Raw genomic sequence first — 19,265 nt, forward strand, 5'->3', positions numbered from 1 at the left:
ATAGGGCTCAGCTCTGAAGAGGCTGGGAAAACAAGCAGTCAAAGCCCACTCCACTCTGTAGTTTCTGGCACACACACCACCCTTACAGTCCCAGCAGCATCCACCCAAGTAGCAACACCTTTGTCCGAACTGGCTACCTGTGATGACAACAGCAGCAATAGGTTTTAAGCACTCCTTCTCATAGGAGGTTTCTGCCATGCTCATATGTGTCAGGTAGCTTAAGCCTTGAGAGCCTGAATTTGACCCTTCTAACTCCATAATTGCTTGCTGAATCTCTGTGGATTTCCACATTCTTCACATGGTGGAATATCACCTCCAATGACGACCTATGTACTAGTGAATTACTCCACACAGACCAACTGGTTGCCTAAAATAGCTCAGGACTAAAGGTCAATAGTTAGTTAATTGTGTATATTGACATTCCCATCTAATGCAATTCAGTGAGGTCACAGCATGGCCTTCTGCACTGCTGTTTGAACAATCACAGCAATTCTGAAGGTAACAATTCCTGGAAGCCTATAGCTCTCTGGAAGGTTGCCAGCAGGAACATATACATTTTTTTATATACATATACGTGTGTGCATGCATATATACAATACATACACGTATAATGTGTGTGCTGCCATAGCTGGTTGTTCTCACTCTGCCCCCATTTCATGAACAGTGTTATCTGTTGGTGAGAGAACTCAGCCAAGATTACCTATTTGTGATTACAGACTGCACACCAAAAATCAAAACCCCCCCTGCCTAAGAAAATAAAGTAATCTGTGCAGTGAGCCATAGTGAACATGCCAACAGCTTGGGAATATTTCAAGATAACCTGCTTATCTGAGGTGGCACTGTTGCTGTTGCCCCACTCTGGGCTGCACTTCAGTACTAGCAGTTATATCTCATTTTAAAGAACAGGGTCTGTCACATTCTAAAAAAGGTAAAAAGGTAAAAAATTAGAAACAACTCTAGTAGAATTCCTCAAGTGACTGGAATTCTAAAGGAAGTAAAGAAAGGCTTCCCCCCCCACCTGCAATTTGTCATTTCTAGGTACCACATGAATAGGAACAATACTGTGACCCTACTATTTGTGCTACAAAAACATCTAGAAGTCTCAGCTAAGGATCTGGAACTAACATTGTAAGAACTATGCACGTTTAATAACAGAGCACACAGATAAAGAGTTGGAAAAAAGAAGCACAATTTAAGTCTTTTACTCAGGAGGAACTGCAGCACAAGGAGCTTCAGGCAGATATAAATTTAGCAATAGAGTAAGGAGCCAAACATTCTGCAACCCAAATTTCAATCTGGCATTTTGATTATGGGCTTGCCTTTATTCTACACTCTCCTGACAGAGTTATTTTCTGTTTATCATGTAGACCCTATTCAAACACGTAGTAAGAAAGCAAAGCTGCTGCTGGACATGGATGGCACTTATCTTGCATGCGACATCTCCAGAGGCAGCAAAAGCCCCAGGCTCTGCTCCTCTCTTAGTTTACACTTAGAGAAACCAAGATCATCTATGAAGAGACCCAGGGAATCTGACTCTGTCTATGCTACCACTGCCCCCATTCACCTCCCCTCCCTTTGGCAAAGGCAGCTCCAACCCTGTCTCATCCACAGCAAAGCCAACTGTCTTAACCTGACACTTGAGAGGCAGAACAGGCCACCTATGGACAGAGTGGATGTTGTGACAGGCAGACAGCCCTGCTGACAGGCTGGTTTTGAAAGCTTTTACTAAATACCAACATGGCAGGATCAAGCATCAACATCAGCGACTTCTGATCTTCTCCAGTAAGTGCTCCCTACCACATTCATGCCATTTTGACTTCCAGTGCATATTAAAATCAAATGTCTTTAAGTGGGATAAGATGAATTATTAGAATGGAAAGTAGTTAAAAAATCAGGGGGAGGGAGGGAACCAGGGGGAGAGATACTGTAAAGAGGCATCTGGAAATTTCAGGATGATCAACTCTACCATTTTGGCAACAAGCTGACAGGAACCAGGAGTCAGCTATTGGGAGAACTCCCATATTTCATATATGACTGTAATTAAAATTATGTCTAGCAGCTAGGAGGAAAGCTGAAGTCAGCTTTCCTTTGTTGTTCCTAAAGAAATCTGAAGGAGGATTCTGGCAGGAACTTTCTCTAGAGATTCTGGGCTAAAGAAACTAGAGAAAAAAGGCTATCTATCCCTTCAAAATCTCCACAAGTGTAATACAACCTGGCTATAGCTCAGGATTAATGTTGACTAAAACCAGTAACAACTGCACAGGTTATGCAGGGAGAAGAAGAAATAAAAAATATATATAACCTTTGTCTTTAAAATCTTCCTCAAAATACTTTGAATGGACTGAGGGAACAAAAGAGGAAAGGAAACTCCTGTGGGTTCCTCCTTCATGGAGGGCCTTTATACATACATGAAGTAAGAATCCAGCCCCAGGAGAAGGGATTTATCACAGCACAGGGAGGCTATCACACTCCTTATGAACATGACTGCACTGTGCCCCAGCATAATATTACTTGCTCTTATGCTTGGGGAAAAGAGTATACCTTCATCTCCACAGTAAACAATTTTTCCTGTCTTCCTTTCCCCAATAGTTCAGTGGAAGGATTTAAAAAAAAAAAAATTTTAAAGCAACTTCTCTTTCCCTACCCCCAGGCTCACATACCTGAACAGAACACCTCTGAGCAGCAGTTCTTTTCAGTAAGCCTTGGTCATCTGATAGACTACAGGATAGTGAAGCTCTGACTGAAAACCCTAGACTGGTTTTCTACAGACAAATGCTCACTGAATCCATGAAAGCTTCAGGCAACAGTGGACGTGTGTATTCATATGCTTTTCTAAATCTGTTCCAAGCTGATGAACAGCCTAAATGGATTTTAAATTTCATAGCAAGCTTAGGCTACCACTTTGTGTCTGCACTCGCTGCTATTCAGCCTAAGAATAATCTAATACTTTACAGTGTGCTTCTGCTCAAAAGATAAAACTACACAGGCCTTCAGAAAAGACAAAGCATTTACATTTTTTAAGGACTGCACTTTTGATTCCTTTGCTGTGATCCGAGTATTAGCATTTTCAAAGTTTACCCCTTAAAGGGCCATGAAAATAAGCCTACAAAGTGCTTCCCCATTACAGTAAAATCAGCCCTCCAGAGCAACCAGATGACAGGAACAGCACACAGATGACCTCAAGATATTTCCATACATCATCTTATCAATTCCAGGATATATCAGACACTTTGACACTAAACAATACCACTAATTTGAGGGTAACTCTTTACAGACCAGCTTTTTTAGTGACCTCATTTCATCTGCTTGTAAGCACGATTCCTTTCTCTATAAGCAGAGGGCATGAATTACCACCACTGTGAAAATCCCTTTTTTAGCTGCTCCCAGTGACTAGCTGTGTTTTAGCATCAATTTCTTCTACATTTAGAGGACAAAGTTTCTATAAAGTTTAATTATTTCTCTGTGTGGCTTGTATGATGAAGGCACTTTGCAGCAATCAGTGGCTTCTTGGCAAAAATGCTGGCTTAGGGAAACAGCAGAGATGTGGATCTGGGCTGTATTCCCCTGTGTCAATTGGGGCCATTTCAATCAGCATCACTGTGCTTGAACAGGGCTAGTGGGGAATCCGGCTGTGTTTAAGTCCCCTGACTAAATAAATTCAAGCTTCCTTCAACAACATTTTTTTTTATTTCAAAACAAACATAAAAGATCCCAGAAATTCAAACATTTCACGTGGAGCAGATTTAAAAGGAGTGTTTGAAATATATGTACCAAAAAAAGCAAAAAAGGGCCTGGAGGAATGCCACATCCCCCAGTGTGCAACATACTGCACAAAACCTAATGGCACCATATGAAGATCCTCCTACATCTTATTCCCTGCTCCTTTTTCTGCTGTTTCTGGCCTCCATCCCTAGCCAAGTATCCAGGTGATCACTTTTTCTTGGCCTGGCCACATGTACTAGCATCTCTTCTGCCTCTCCTAGCATCTGCCTCTTGGAGAACTGCCTTTTTGCCCCTTTCTCCTGAGGGACAGCTCCACCTGGCCCCGACACTGGGGGTCTATATTCAGAGAGGTCCTGCTACCTCTACCAGCTGATTTCATTTTCAGTGGCACCATCTGTCTGCCTCACTCCTTGATCACGTTTAGCCCTAGGGCATTGCTTTCCTTGGTCACATCAAGCAACACAGCATCCTTTCTTGGCTAAAGGCTGAGTTCTGACTCAATCTTTTCCACTCAAATTACACTGTGCAAGTGAGAGCAGTGGAAAGATACACAGTAATAATCACAGCAGGTTTGTAATGACATATCAGCACCAGAAAAGCTTTGAATCAAGTGTCAGTGCCAAGCATTTGTAGCAGATTTGCTAGGTTGCTGTGCTGTAAGCTAGATTTGGGTGGCAAAACAATGGCTGAAACAGTCCTTCGCAGGAAGCACGATTATTTCTGTACGCACACACGCACATCAACGTATCTGGAACTGCAGCATGTAAATGATTTAACTCGATTTTGGTTAAAAAGCTCCTCTTAAAATGGTATAGTACCAACAAGTTCTGGGGATTTCAGAAAGGGCTATACAGGTAGCCAAGCATTTCCATACTTATTCCTTTACATGTATTCAGTCTGCCTTATTGGCCAGGTTGCTATTATAAACAATAAAAAAAAAAAGCACTTTCCTATTAAACCTCAGAACTGAAGAAAAATTTTCCATGTACTTAACCTTCTATGCAGCATCCCACTACTATACTCTTGCCTGATTTGTAATATAAATTGCTTGCAACAGCCAAACCACCTGTAGACCACAAAATAATTGTTGCAGCTTAGCACTGAACTGTCTGGATGCAGAAGGCAGCGTTCAGACGTAGAAGGCAAATCAGAGAGCAGGACTTCTACCCTCTGCCCTTGTTCAAACTCCTCTCCAGAGTGGAGCAGGTGCACTGAATAGATCAGACACAGAGGTGACAGAGGAGCAGTAAGAACATCGACACCTCTGGGAAGCTCATTTTACAATCAAAAACTCTCCCCCATTACACTGGCAAAGCTGACTTTTGATCCCCCTGAGAACTTTAGCTTTTGCAACACTTAGCAATCATGTTGAATGTTTCAGTGCTTCAAGATGAATGTAAATACTGATGTCTCACTTGCCAGCACTCCCAGGGAGAGCTTTGCCAGAGTGCAAGGTCCTTTCCACTGCACTGCCACGCTACCAGTCTTTGATGAATTAAGAATGAACTGGGCAGATTTGTATGGATACCAAACTGCTGGTGCCAAATGGCTTGTGCTGATTTCAGACACACTGGGAAAAGTACGACAACACTTAATGGCAAAACTACTACCTCTGCTGAATAAAACCTGACAATCCAATTAAGGATCCCTAAGAAGATAAGAGCCAGGGTAAGAAGGAACAGGCATAGTCCCATTTTAGAAAAGCTCAGATGAGAAGTTATAGTCACACAGTATTTATTGCAGAACCCTTTATGTGAATGGACATTTTCTAATGCCAAATGAAAAACACAATCCCGCATCAATCCATAATAACAACACATTCAGCTTGGTCAATACCTTGTGCACTGGACAGCTGCCTTGCTCATTATTTAGGACATCCAGTAATTCTGTCTTTCCGTTCAAAAGTTAAAGTTGTTTGTGCCCATATAAACCGTAAATAAATGCAGACACTGTTTCCTCTGCTGGAGATAGTTGTGAATAGCTCACTAGATCCAGAGGCACCCAGAATAGAAAAAAGGCACTTGAGCTTGTCACAGCCATGATGACTCATTCTTTCATTAAAAGTCACTACCATCAGTGACATAAACTGTGGCAATGAAGAGTCGAAGCTTATGCACACCATGAAAAATACTGGTCAACCAGTACAGCCTTGTTTGCATGAAGGCTTTAAGCAATTGTACTTGTTTAAGCAATAAGTTGTCAGGCTTACAGATAATTAGAAGCCTTATCTGCAGTGCAGAAGTAGGAGTAGGGTACATCTTGCAATAATTATCTTGGACAGAAGATACTTTTTTCCTAATGGCATAATAAAACAATTGTGGGTTTGATGTGTCCATTGGCTATAGTGGAGTGTGACTAGAAAGGGGGGAGCATCTTCTTTTATATGATCAAGGTCTGTAAAAGCAAACATTTTAAAATACTTACATAGTCATGCCCTGATAACAATGTCATGGCGCTGAAAATAATTCAGTGTGGAAGTAACAATGAAATAATGTTTAATCACATATACTATTCATATGATGGGATGCACAGCTATACATACCTTATGCAACTTTATCTCATAAAACAACATACTTGAGCGATGTTTTTGAGCCATTTTCCCTCCAAGATAAGATCTCAGGCATCTGTCATTTATCTTGCTCCTACCAAGCTAAGAAGGCTGACAGTGTGAAAGAGAAAACCTACTGTAGCTTCCATTTCATTTGACCTGTAAAGATAGTCTGCAAAACACCAGAGTTCTAATGTTCCAGGAGTGACTATCAATGACAGACAGGCATAAAAAGCATTTTCTACTGGTCACATTGTCACATACATCACCCCAGTTTGAAATGAAAGAAATCCCAGTATTCCCAAGTTTAGCAAAGACTGAACATACCTTTGAGATGTTACTAGAGCGGCTCACGGAATGCCCCAAAGCCTTCTCATTCTGAAAGAAGAACAGGATCATTGCAGTAACAAGTCACAGTTATGAAAATATTTTAAAGCTGGCATTAGAAACCAAACTCCATGAAGAAAGTCTTACAGCTGTGGCTTTTAAGGATGTTCCTTCTATTGACATCAGCCTGACTTATGATAATCACTAAATTGCTTTGTTTGCTAACAAGATATTACTTTGCAGAAAATCACACAGGCAAGACAAATACAAACATGAGAAATAGTAAAAGAATTATTTCTTCTCTTTGTGAATACTGTAAAGCTCTTTACTCAGATGGCATCTATTTTGGAAAGGATACTTCTCAGTATCAAGAAGACCTGCTTCATCTACATTTAAAGGCAAACATCCAACCACTTAAACTGAAAGCTCTTGCTTAAAGAAAAACAAGAGTATCACAGTGTTGACTGGAAACAATTGTGAATAAACATATGCATGTCACTGCAGGAGACAAAACAGAATTATTGAGGGACTTCCTATCTACTATGGAACTCAGAATTAAACTGGAAATAACATACAAGATGGAAACATAGAAGCTGCAATTCTAAAAACTAAAATCAGTGATGACTGTATCTGTTACTCACTTTTCAGCGTGCAGACCCTGACTGATACGCATGACAACCTTATCTCCTATGAAAATAAACTGTAGGCTTCACCAAGGTATTTCATCTTTTAAGGATACCCAGTTTCTGGACATCAATTCAGTGTAACTGGACAAAATTGCTCCACTGGGAAGAGCCTAGAAATTGCTCTAAAAAAATCTTTTCTGAATAAAACCCAATAAAAAATACTTTTTGCCTAAACAAATACTACAAACAGGGCAAGTCATAACATTTGGTTACAGATCAGTACCTATGTTCCTCTAAGTCTGTGAAGCTGGGATGCAACTGGTTTGAGATCTGAAAAAATGAATTTACTACTTTCTCCTATGGGCTCTATGCTAGGTAAGAGTTTCTAGGAGTGCATCTTTTTGTCTGGGATTTTAAGAAACAAACTCTTTCACCTTTATTCCTGAAGATAATTTAACCTAACAGAGACACTTTGATTGAGAGCACTCTCTTCCAGTTCTTCTTGGCACTGACAGATCAGACAGAGATCGAGACCAGAAGTCCTGCCTATATAACAAATAGAGACATAAAAAATTCCCCACCAAACAGTCAATGGCTGTTATTCCTAGATCAGATGGGGTGTAGCATACTAGTCTCAGACCTCGTGCCTATGGTTTGCTACAATTCAAGTGACCCTTCAGTGATTAAAGCCCATACGAAGTCAGCCTGGCTGGCTGGGCACTCAGATGCTCAGACTCATACTTTGAGATCCCTGTGCTCCCAGATGCTTCTTCCTACAGCACATCCACAGAGCAAATTCAAAACTTTGTGATGAGAAAAGAGAAGGCAAGGCATAAAACACCAGCATATGCTTACAAAAGTAGGGTGCCCCTTCCTTACAGCACCAGTTGCCTCTCAACACAGCCCTGGGCACTGCATCAGTTGACAGATAAGAGTTGCATTTCCTTCCTTAGAAACATGAGTAAGCAAATACAGTGTTCTGAAATCCTCTGTATGTCCAAGTGTCCAGAAGACAGTAAAACAATGTTTCAAAAGAACAGGGGGAAAGTGACCAGGGAACACCACATGCCGGATGTGACTGATGGCCAAAATAAAAACCGTAAGGATCAGTTTAAGGTCTGGAATAGTTTTGGCCCAAATTTGAATGCCAGATTTGTATACTGCAAGGCTGAGTTTCCTTTTCAAGATGACTATGAATTTCTGTTACACAGATAACAGTATTCCTGGAACAGAAACAAACACATAAAGACTCCCAAAAACATGGACATAATGCTTATGTGAAGACTAATGTTGGACGGGACTACTCCCAGAACCCGTACAGCTAAGAATTGCCTCCAATCATAAGGGAAAGACTTGGCTGATTTCATCAGGCAGTGTAACTATAGAAACAGAAAAAAAAAAGTTCATTCAAGCTACAGAAGACAGGAGAAAGAAAAAAGGGGGCAGGAACATGTTCTCAAGCTATGATGAAAAGAGACTTACACAAGCTGGCAAACACAAATACTTGTCACTGCATTTGTGCGAGGTGTGGGGGAAGCAGGCTGTGCTTGGCGGCCTTCTAGGGATGTGTGGGAGGTAAACAGAGCATGGCTACGTGGGACAAGAGAAAATTATAGCAAAGAGCAGGATTCATGGGCAAGAAGTCTCCCTGAAGCAACACATACAGCTGCACATCGGTGACAGTCTCAAATCCAACCCTAGGTGTCAAAGACTTCTGGGTGAATTTCCTAAGGACAAAATTAAACTGAGCAGAGGTTTCTTCACATTAACTCAATGGCTCCCAAATACTGCTCTCTAGCTGAAGAAGATGCCTGCAAGGGACTGTGACTGAACTTACACAGGTACCTGTGTTGAAAAGGATGTACTAAAATTCAATAAGCACGAACAAGTAGGAGGACAAGACCTGTATCTGCACAACATGGTAGATGATGCAAAACCAACAGACTTTTAGCCACTGCCACAAAAACTGGTCTTTCTACCTCTGTGCCCAGAACTGATTTTATGTGACAGACGCCAGGAGTCTCTAAGAGACAGATGTGCATACTATCTTTATTCATCTACTGTTGGAAGCACACCTATCAGAGGTTTCAGTCAGTAGATGACTGTAAACAGTTGTTTTTTCTATTGAAAAAGTGATCATTTTAAAACAAAAAAGCAGTGTTGAAAAATATTCCCTTAGGGGCTACAGAGTGCCTGCACACATACACTAAGTATCTGTGATATCCCTAATGGACTCCTAGGCACCTAAGTGCTTTCTAACATCTCTGTTTCTTTACCACACAAAGCTGGTACATCCACATAACACCAATAGGAAATTCACTACGATCTTAGCCTGGGCTGGCCAAAACCTGTTCTCAGTAAGAGCTACTTATCCCGACATGGGAGGAAAAGCACCAACTCAGCTGTATTTTTGAGGAGTGACCACTGCTCCAATAGCCACTACCAGATTCAACACAAACTTGCAAATAATATGCACATTTTTCAGTCTGGTTGACCTGTCAACTACCAAGCAGCCCCATCACCCAGATAAAACTGCATCAGCCTTTGGACACCAACTGACCCTGCCTTAGCCTGTCATCTAATCAGGCATAGTTTTTGAAATGTTTCGTAGTTTACATATGCACAGACTTTAAAATGTGTTGGGCTGAAAAACTGAGATAAACAACTGAGTTTGCTGTGCAACAGCAATTTCCAGTTCACTGTGACCACTCAAGTAGCACTCCTGCTGAAGGAACGTGTTGTGCTTTCTTGCCAGCTTCTACAAAGGACCAAAACCATTTATTTTTATTTTTTAAAAATCATTAAACAGCAACAGAAACACCTCTAAGTAATACAGTTGATGAAGTATAGCTGTGCTGTTTAACTCTCTTCTAGAAATAAAATAATAAACATCTACCCTTCAGGACAAAGCACTGTGGAAGTCATTAAATAGAGTCAGAACTTGCTGGTGTTCCCCACGCTGCGATACATTAATATATCATATGTTTTCCAGTCATTAAGATAGAAAAGAGTTGTAAAGCCATGGAAGGAGTTCCTGGAACAGGTAGATTTTAATAGCAGGCACAACTACTAAGTGAGGAACAGAAATGTTACACAGGTAAAAATTATTTTAGAGGCAAACAAACAAAAGCTCACTTTTCACACTGTATCTTATACCAGTACATTCATCCTGGGATCTTTTACCAATTACTCACAAACTAACACTGACATGGGAGTGGCAAGGCTAAGCTTCTATTATGGTACTGTCACTGTCCAACGAATAAAAATCTTCTGTTTCTAGTATGTTCCCACTGCACAGTAAGACATATTCTGGTCTGGTAATTACAGCTCCAAACAAGCTCTCCTTCTCTCTTGCAAAAGCATTAGTCTCTGCACTTGAATGAAAGGTCAAGATAAATGCAACATCTGCCAGCATGGACCATGCAATTATGACCAATTAAAGCAAGTGTCACTCTACTCGGGCAGTTCAGTCTTTCTGTATGGCATAATGGGAATCCTGCCTTTCAAAATCATCCTACTCAACCAGAACCACCTCACAGGCATTAAAAAACCCCAAACACAAAACAATAAAAAAACCACCTCGATAGGAAAAAATTACCAGTGCAACTTGTCACTTCTCCCAAGCCATTCACTGCCAGTTACTGCTATGAGGTCCCCATCAGAACCCGGCTCTAGGGAAATGACTGAAATCCAGAAAAATTGCTACCCATTCCTACAGTGACATGATACTCCAACATGCACTCTTAATGCCCTTGCTTGTGATTGCCAGAATCCCCCTCCCAACTTTCCTTTCTTTTTCTATCTTCCCCTTGAATTTGCTCCAGACTGTGAGTGACAGAGCTGCTTCCTTCCTTCAGCAGTTGTTTCAGCTCACCTCTGCTTTCCTGCAGGGCTCTTCACCTTGCCTTCTCCATCTTGCTGGCTCATTTTCCCTTCTCCCACCATTCCTTGGTTACTCTTTCATGACACCTCTCCCTTTTCAGTTCAGAGATCTAGAAGCTGATAACTCCCCCCTTCTGTCCTTCCTTTTACCTCAGTCTTCCATATATTCAGCACTTCAAGTTATTTTACCCTTGCTTCCCTACCATAACATACTCACTTTCCACTAATAACATCAGCTACATAACTCACACAGTCAAACCCAGAAGCCTTGTGAGTGCCAGCACACCAGTTCCCAATAGGAGACACAGTTAAACAAGCCAGGTCTGACTGGCTAGAGCACTGCCAACTTGTGGTTTTCTAGGTGGACCCTGCAAGGCATTTTAATCTCATTTTGTGCATTACAATTGCATTTTACAATGACAGATTATGCACAAGATCGGTATCCAGCAAAATCACTTATCAGTGAGTGTCATGGGCACTACTTCAACAGTCTTCTAGATAAACAACTGCTTTCCTTAATAAAAAACTTTGTAGGAGAGAATGAATAGTAATAAATGTTTCCATTCATACAGCAATTCTCATTCTTAGATCTGATGAAAATTACAGAATGGGACACAGAATGTCATTGCTTGAAATGATGAGGTGCTGAAGAACTGAGTAGCTGAACAATCCTTGCATGGCAAAGCAGCAAGTCAGAAGTGAAACTTAGTTCTTCCATCTAGTCCTATGACCTGAGCACAAATGCATTGTTGTTCTACAAACACACAGTCGTACACACCCAGGTGTTTCAGGTTTCATCACTGTGTCACACTTCCTAACAACTTTTTCCCAGAATTCCTGCAAATCTTGCACTGCAACCCTATACCTGAACAGTAGATATTAAAAAGAATGTACACTTTTAGTTTGGGGAGAGGAGTCATTGCTGAAAATATTGACAAGTGCACTTAATTGATTGAAGTGGACAGAATGAGAGGAAAGAAATGGGAGAATGCTTTGTAATTATTTCTTTCATTTGTCAAAACCAATGCATTGTTGAATTACAAAAGCTTTGTCAGCACTAGATCTTGTAACTGACAGAACTCGACATTTAATTACTTTGGTAGGAATCAGTATTTTGCATCGTATCAACTGAATATGGCCTTTATTTCATTGGCAGTCACCAGGTCATTGTGGAAGAGCAATAAATATCATCAAGGTTCATCAATGATTTTTGCATGCAGCTAGAAGAGCAATGAAAGGAAGAATAATGCTATCTAATCAAATTAATTAATGGCATTAATGTCATCTGTGCTTTGCATCTCTGCTCTTGTGCAGTATTTATTCCTGGACACTTGAAACCAAGCAGAGTGATGGAAATCACACCACTATTTCCTTTTTTGCCTTTCTGAAGTCACAGTATAAATACTGAAATAGGAACCCAAACCATGCCCCTTTCATCTAGTCTACTATCTTCTATTTTTGGATAATTCCTCTTGATTCTCTGGGACCAGCAATCCATGAATAAGTGCAGAAAGCCAATATAAGATTTCAGATCTATCACAGTGGAAAATGTATAGGAAGTTCACTGTGGATTTCTCAGACAGCTCTCTAACTTGTTTATTCACGGTCACATCAAGCCACTTCACACACAGTGGGAGACAAACTCATAAAAACAACCTGAAGGCAAAAATAAGGCTGACAGTAAAACAGGAGAATTAACAAGTTTTATTCCAGGTGCTGAACTTACAGTTGTGCCTGAAAACATCAGCAACAGACATAAAATAATGAGATCATATGGCTTTGACAGAAAAGACTGATCAACAAAAGGAAAAGACAACAAGACCAAATGGTTTCAATGGCAAGGCTCAAGAACTTAGGAATTCAAAGAACAGGCCACGCCCTTGGGGACTCGGGAAGGCAAGTCAAGGAGGCTAACAGATCACAAACAAGAAATATAACTGAGAGGAAATTCAAAGGTGAAGGTAAACAACACAGCAGAATGTCGAAGTTAAATAAGATTCTCTTGCTGAAGTCTGCACCACAGTGTGGTCAAAAACACAATGCAGAACATCTCATCTGCCCTGTGAACAGCTCTTAAAACTCACATGGATGTGTCTGATACTGCACAAACTTGACAGGCACTACATGTTCCAGATTTGGTCCACCTGTGTATAGGTCTGCACTCATTGTGCATTGCTCTGTGCTCAGCCTTGCCTGTTTAGTCCTAGGACTACATGAGATACAATGCTTGGATCCTTTCTTGAATCCAGTCATACACTGCATAAGGTAAGGAGTGTATTCTCTTCAAGAAGGTCCTTTTCTCCATGGCTTTGTTCTCCACACTTTATTCAACATACCATTTTGCTGGATTTTTGCACTACTTTGCTTTACTTCCAAAGACTGCACAAAGTGCATCTGATCATGGACAATCTGCATCCCCACCTGCCATTTTGAAATGGACATCTGATCTCCATCTTCCTTCTTTAACTTTATGAGCTAGAAGACGATATAAAAGCTTTCCTCTTGATGACCTAAGGCTGCCCCACCGTAAAGAGCAAATTTTTATTTATGTACCAAGTCTGGTACACTTCACTACAATTATATTCATTTGCACACTTCCTACATTCACATGCCATGTGCCCAGTTTCTAACAAAGAAAGTAGACTGCAAAGTTTGGCACTCAACATGTTTTACGGATGTTCTTATCTTGCTGTTGCCAGACAACCTGCCTAAAATGGATGCACATCTTCATGTGATGCAACACATAAAAATTAATCCTTCCCTCAGGGAACAAATTATATGAACTACAAAAGACATGATCCAAAAATATACACCTTTCTTGATAATGGAAGCAGTAGGCATTAAGCTTACAGTGAAAATGCCATTTCAAACAATTTTGTGTATTTAAGAGCAGAAATAGAGAGATAAATGCTGAGGAAGACTGCAATTATAAACACATTAAAAGGAATAACATTCTATCCTTTGTGAAGTAATTACATTTAATGCAACTGCTGGAATTCTCATGGTACACTAAACATATCAATATGCCAAAGCGATTGACTATTTTAAACATTCACAGATTAAAAAGCCTCTAGGCAACTGGCAATATGGAATTTCTCCAGCTGTCAGCAGACACAGGAAGTCTGCAGCCTAGAGGACTTCTGTGAAGAGCTGGCCTTTCTCAGTGTCTGCAGGACTTTGCAGGTGCAGTCACTTGCTGCAGGAGCAGGTCATGTTCCAGTACCTGTTCCCGGGGCAGGGTGGTGGCTGCTGCACGGTTTGCACGTCGTGTGCAACTCGGACACGACACGTGCCTGGGTCACTGTCTCTGCTCATCCAAAGTGGCCCACAAAGCCACTCTCATTTTCAACTCATACTATCAAATTATACTGCTAAAAGAGTGAATTACCAACTCATCTCCTAGCCGAGTTACAAAGCTCTCCTGAATCTAAAACCAGATTCAGAACAATACTAGAAAACTGGGTATTTCCCAAAGCCACCTTGATTGCTTCAAGTAGCTTCTATTTTGCTCAAGGATTTGACTACTTTTTCTCCTTTTACATTTTAAGATATGAAGGCTTATTAACCTATTTCTGACTGCATGGACCATAAGGGCAAACAATGTTCCCTATAGAAAATTGAGAACTCACCTCCCAGATGATGCTAGGAAAGTGTTCAGGATATTTTTGTAAATATTTAACATGATAAGGCCAAAAGCACATGACAAAAGAACTCTCGAAAGAGCACTTTTAGATATCAGACCTGTTTAGCAATACCTAGTTAGTAAAGAGCAGCTTGCTTTCGCCTGAAATTTTATCTTCACATTTTTATCAGTACAGTTTGCAAAATATTCTGCCCTGCAGCATTCCAAACTCAGTGTTAAGGGATCACAGAAATTTAGGTAAATGATGAACTAGGGCCTACTGAGCCAAATACTGGCTGGAGTGAGATCCTTGTGAGAATCTAACCTGTGGTGTTCCAGAGAGCTGTAAGAATGTTACATTTCTAACAGCATTTGTTGGTAAGGTCAGGGAACTCACAAAGAACAGTGTCTATGAAAAACAACACATTCAGCTATCCTTAAAGAAGACACTGCTCTTGGAAAAAAGATGATTCACAGCTAAAAGAAAAGGTACCGTTCTTTTAAAAGGTAGTGAATTTAAACTGCAGAATGAGAATCTTTTAAAGCTTAAATGCGTTAATAAAAAATTATATTAAATGACTGTTCAGAGTTCCTGACTAATTATCTAGGAAATTCAGGTGTCGACTGACTGTCGCCCAAATTATTTAAAGAATATGCCTGTGTCAATGCCAACATTTACATTCTTTATGTTTTTTAAATTAAACCCTGCCCCACACACACAACCCCCACCCCTAAAACTACAGAAAGCACATACACAGCCAACTATGCTCTCTTTTCCCAAAACTCAAACCCTAATACCAGAAACAAAGGTAAAAAACTCTTTAGATGTAGCAGGCTACTCTAGCCAGTGACCCAAGAACATTTTATACCATTTCGTCTGAAAAGCACAGCTGGTCTCACATGGGGCCTCCCTTGATGCTATGGGATGCAGCCAACTGGTCTGAGTCCAGAGAGGGCTACATGGGACAAGGCAGAAGACCTCTGCTGGGCACAACGTCGTTCATGGGCACCCACTGGTGCTATCCCTGTTCTGCAGTTTGGTGATGTGAACATTTAGAGTCATTACACTATTACAGTACCAGTGCACGGCAAGAACCTGGTAAGGCAGTGATTTGAAACACCTGGCTACATCCCCAGCCTCCTATGCCATTGCTAACCACCCCCTCCTGCAGCATGGCCCAACCAGGACAGTTTTTGCAATTGCATATTTCAGGGCTTCCTGCAAAATGCAGAGCCCAAGAAGCCAAAGTATCATGTCTCCTGCTTTCACACATCTGTCTGTCATGCTCACAGTTTGCCATTTGTTCACAGTTCTGTGTTAACAATAGTGATTCAAGATGGCCAATTCTCACTGACCAAGAAATTCCATGATTTGCACAGTGTTGGAAGCTGCAAAAGCCTCTTCTCTTAAACACACAGGATTTAACACATTCTAAATGTACTTCTTTCTTTAGCCTAAAACCCTGTAGTCATTAACTTCATTTCCACATTTGGGGTGCTGCACTTGAAATGTCAACGTATTCAGTAATGGTAAAGGAACTTAGGGTGCAGGTTCCCAAGAACCACAGACAAATAAGTTTCAGAAACCAGCACACAAAGGGTATGCTGAGAAATACCACTTTTTTCAGTCATAAGCAGATACTCTGGCCCTCTCTCAGAGGATGTTTAGAATCTGTTACTCATAGGAGAAAATCCTGCTGGTTCTGGTTACCTTCCAACCATACACGAGGAATAGAAAAAGTAAAGCAAAGCACCCTACATCACAGATATCATGGGAAGAAAAATGAAAATGCAGGTAAAGTGAAGGACAGAAGCAGAATTTTAATGTGCTCCATTAGTCTTTCTATATATCACTCATTAATTGGTCCCTGATACAGGAGTAGAATAAGAATTCAGTGTCTATCTGCAAGGCAGTTACCACCACCTAAATCCATGCCTGCCGAAATGCAAAGAGTTCAGAAGCAGATAGATGGGGTGATCAACAAAAAGACAAGCCATAAAATGGTCTTTATATGAATGCACCTGAAGCAACGAATTATTAAAACAGAAAGTAAATAAGATGAAAAAAAGGACACACAGCTAAATATCAAGACTTCACAGTTGTCCCCCACACCTTCAGAATACCAGGAAGCAGGTGACTCAAACCAGTTCTTGCAGGCTAAGACACATACAATTAGATGAATTATTTCCTGGAGGAAGCAAAAAACCAGCACTCCATGAGAACATAGTGGTCCCACCAAAACCAAGAAGAAAAGCCTGTGATCTCAGGAATCACAGAAGCAATTAGGTTGGAAAAGACCTCTGAGATCGAGTCCAACCTGTGACCGAACACCACCATGTCAACTAGACCACTGCACTAAGTGCCAGGTCCAGTCTTTCCTTGCAGACCTCCTGGGATGGTGACTCCACCACCTCCCTGTACAGTTCATTCCAATACTCAATTGTCCTTTCTGTGAAAAATGTCTTTCTAATGTCCAACCAAACTTCCTTTGGTGCAGCTTAAGAATATGTCCTCTTGTCCTATTGCTGGTTGCCTTTGAGAAGAGACTGATCCCTACCCAGCTACAACCTCCTTTCAGGTACTTGTAGAGAGTGATGACATCACCCGTGAGTCTCCTCTTCTCCAGGCTAAACATCCCCAGCTCCCTCAGCCCCTCTGCCTAGGACTCGTGCTCCAGACCTTTCACCAGCTTCGCTGCCCTTCTCTGGACACCCTCCAGCACTTCAATGTCCTTTCTAAAGCAAAGGGGCCCAAAACCAAACACAGAGCTCGAGGTGCAGCCTCACCAGTGCTGAATACAGGGGAAGAATCACTACCCTGGTCCTGCTGGCCACACTATTCCTGATACACATCAGGATGGCATTGGCCTTCTTGGCCACCTGGGCACACTGCTGGCTCAAAGACCCTGACTGAGCCACTATCAACATCCTGATCTGAAAAAAGTATTTCAGTAACTACAACTGGTAGTAGGTATACTTTAGCAGATCTAATGACTTAATGTAGTTTTAAAAATACTGAATTACCTTAAAGCAGCACGAGAAGCAAAGATGAAAAAACTGCACCAGGAGTCAGCTAGGAAAACACGTGCTTGCCTTTGCACATGGAAATCCACATATACTTTACATTCAGCTGGGAGAAGCAGGAGCACATCTTCAAGAACTTTGTGCAGTGCTCATACTGAGCAACGCCAAAGCCAACGAAGTTGTGCTGGCTAAATTAAGCAGGGATGACCCAGCACACCAGGGCAGTCAACCTGAAGGTCAACATACAGTAAAAGAAAAAAATAAAAATAAATGTTTTTTTGAGCAGGTAGTGTAAGAAGAGAATATGGTGCTCAGAGCACCCCTAACTACCAGTCCTGGTCAGGACATCAGTCGCTGAAAAGGGGATGCTCTGTGTGGGCAGACTCATTTCCCATCACTGAAAACCCAAAAACCTAAAAGACAGCGGAAGATTGTCTGAGGCAATCAGATGGGAGACCTAACAAAACCTACCAGGTGAAGAGAAGAAGCCTTCCAGAAGGTTTCACCTTCTGCTCTTCACCTAGATGGGAAACTGCAGCGTGCACACTGTCTAATGAGGAGGGTCGAGGTTTTTGTGTGTCTGAAGGAGCTGAATGCCAGCAGCTGTGTAAGAACTAAATTTACCACCACAGTCCCAGGAACGCCTGCATTTTCTGCTAAAATAAAATCTCTGGGCCATTAGCCTATTGGAATAGAAGCTTTTCCACTTAACTGAAGACATTTACTCATTCTCTTTCTGCAACTCTCATGCTCCAGTTCCAGTAAAATCCTGCTTGGTCTCTGAATTATTTTATGGAAACACACATGCATCTGCTCAAAAGTACTGATATTATGCAAGTAGTATTAAGCAATTCACTTCTCTGGGTTCCTCTGCCTCACTCTTTTATTCCTATGAAAATGAAGTGCAGCTGTGAAGTGTGCTGGCTGACCTACTAGGGACAGTGCTGCATTCCTGCATTCGCGCTGACATAGCATTTTGTAAAGTTTATTTCCCAAGGGGAAAGGGTTATAAATAAGTCTCATATTCACAGTAAATCTCCTGCCCTTCATTCCCTAAAGCTTTGAGTGAGGGTGTTTTTTTTGTCATAGGAAATTGCATCAAAGTTTTCAGGAAAAGTATATTAGCTTACACAATTTGACTTCTGTCAAATTGCCTTTAAATTGACCCCCACCAAAGATAGATTTTAAAAGCTCGGTTTCAATCTTTTCTATGCTCACTGCTCTGCACTCTCATTATCTGCAGAAATCAGACTGGATATCTGTAAAACCTGCAGTTGTTTTAGAAGATAATAGATATTATTAAAATACATAATTGTGTGGGTTTTAAGTAACTTTTAAAACACCACAAAGAGCCACTAAATAATTAAAGGCATTTCTGCATACCTCCTGAAAATATATACAGTCAGACCTCTAGGGAGATTGTTTTCTCTTAAGGTATACATCTGTAATTGAGTGAAAAACTGAAGAAATAAAAGAAGGGCTTCACTACCAGGTCTAGAACCCAGTAGAGAAG

General features: G+C 41.1%; 1 protein-coding gene across 4 annotated transcripts in view; it reads right to left on the reverse strand.

Annotated features, from left to right (window-relative positions):
• The window catches only part of MARCHF8 (membrane associated ring-CH-type finger 8), a 94,621-nt gene that overhangs the window by 17,707 nt on the left and 57,649 nt on the right, over positions 1–19,265 (reverse strand). For 3 of the 4 annotated variants that reach the window (XM_008929806.4, XM_008929805.4, XM_018069121.3), the window contains exon 3: positions 6,599–6,649. The exons of the other annotated variant lie outside the window; for it this stretch is intronic. In XM_008929806.4, the coding sequence (XP_008928054.1) occupies positions 6,599–6,649 (51 nt within the window). The remainder of the gene's footprint in view (positions 1–6,598; positions 6,650–19,265) is intronic. 4 annotated transcript variants of the gene reach the window in all.

Source organism: Manacus vitellinus, unplaced genomic scaffold (assembly GCF_001715985.3).
Source record: "Manacus vitellinus isolate BGI_N305 unplaced genomic scaffold, ASM171598v3 scaffold_15_pilon, whole genome shotgun sequence".
In the NCBI taxonomy this organism is placed as follows: Eukaryota; Metazoa; Chordata; class Aves; order Passeriformes; family Pipridae; genus Manacus; species Manacus vitellinus.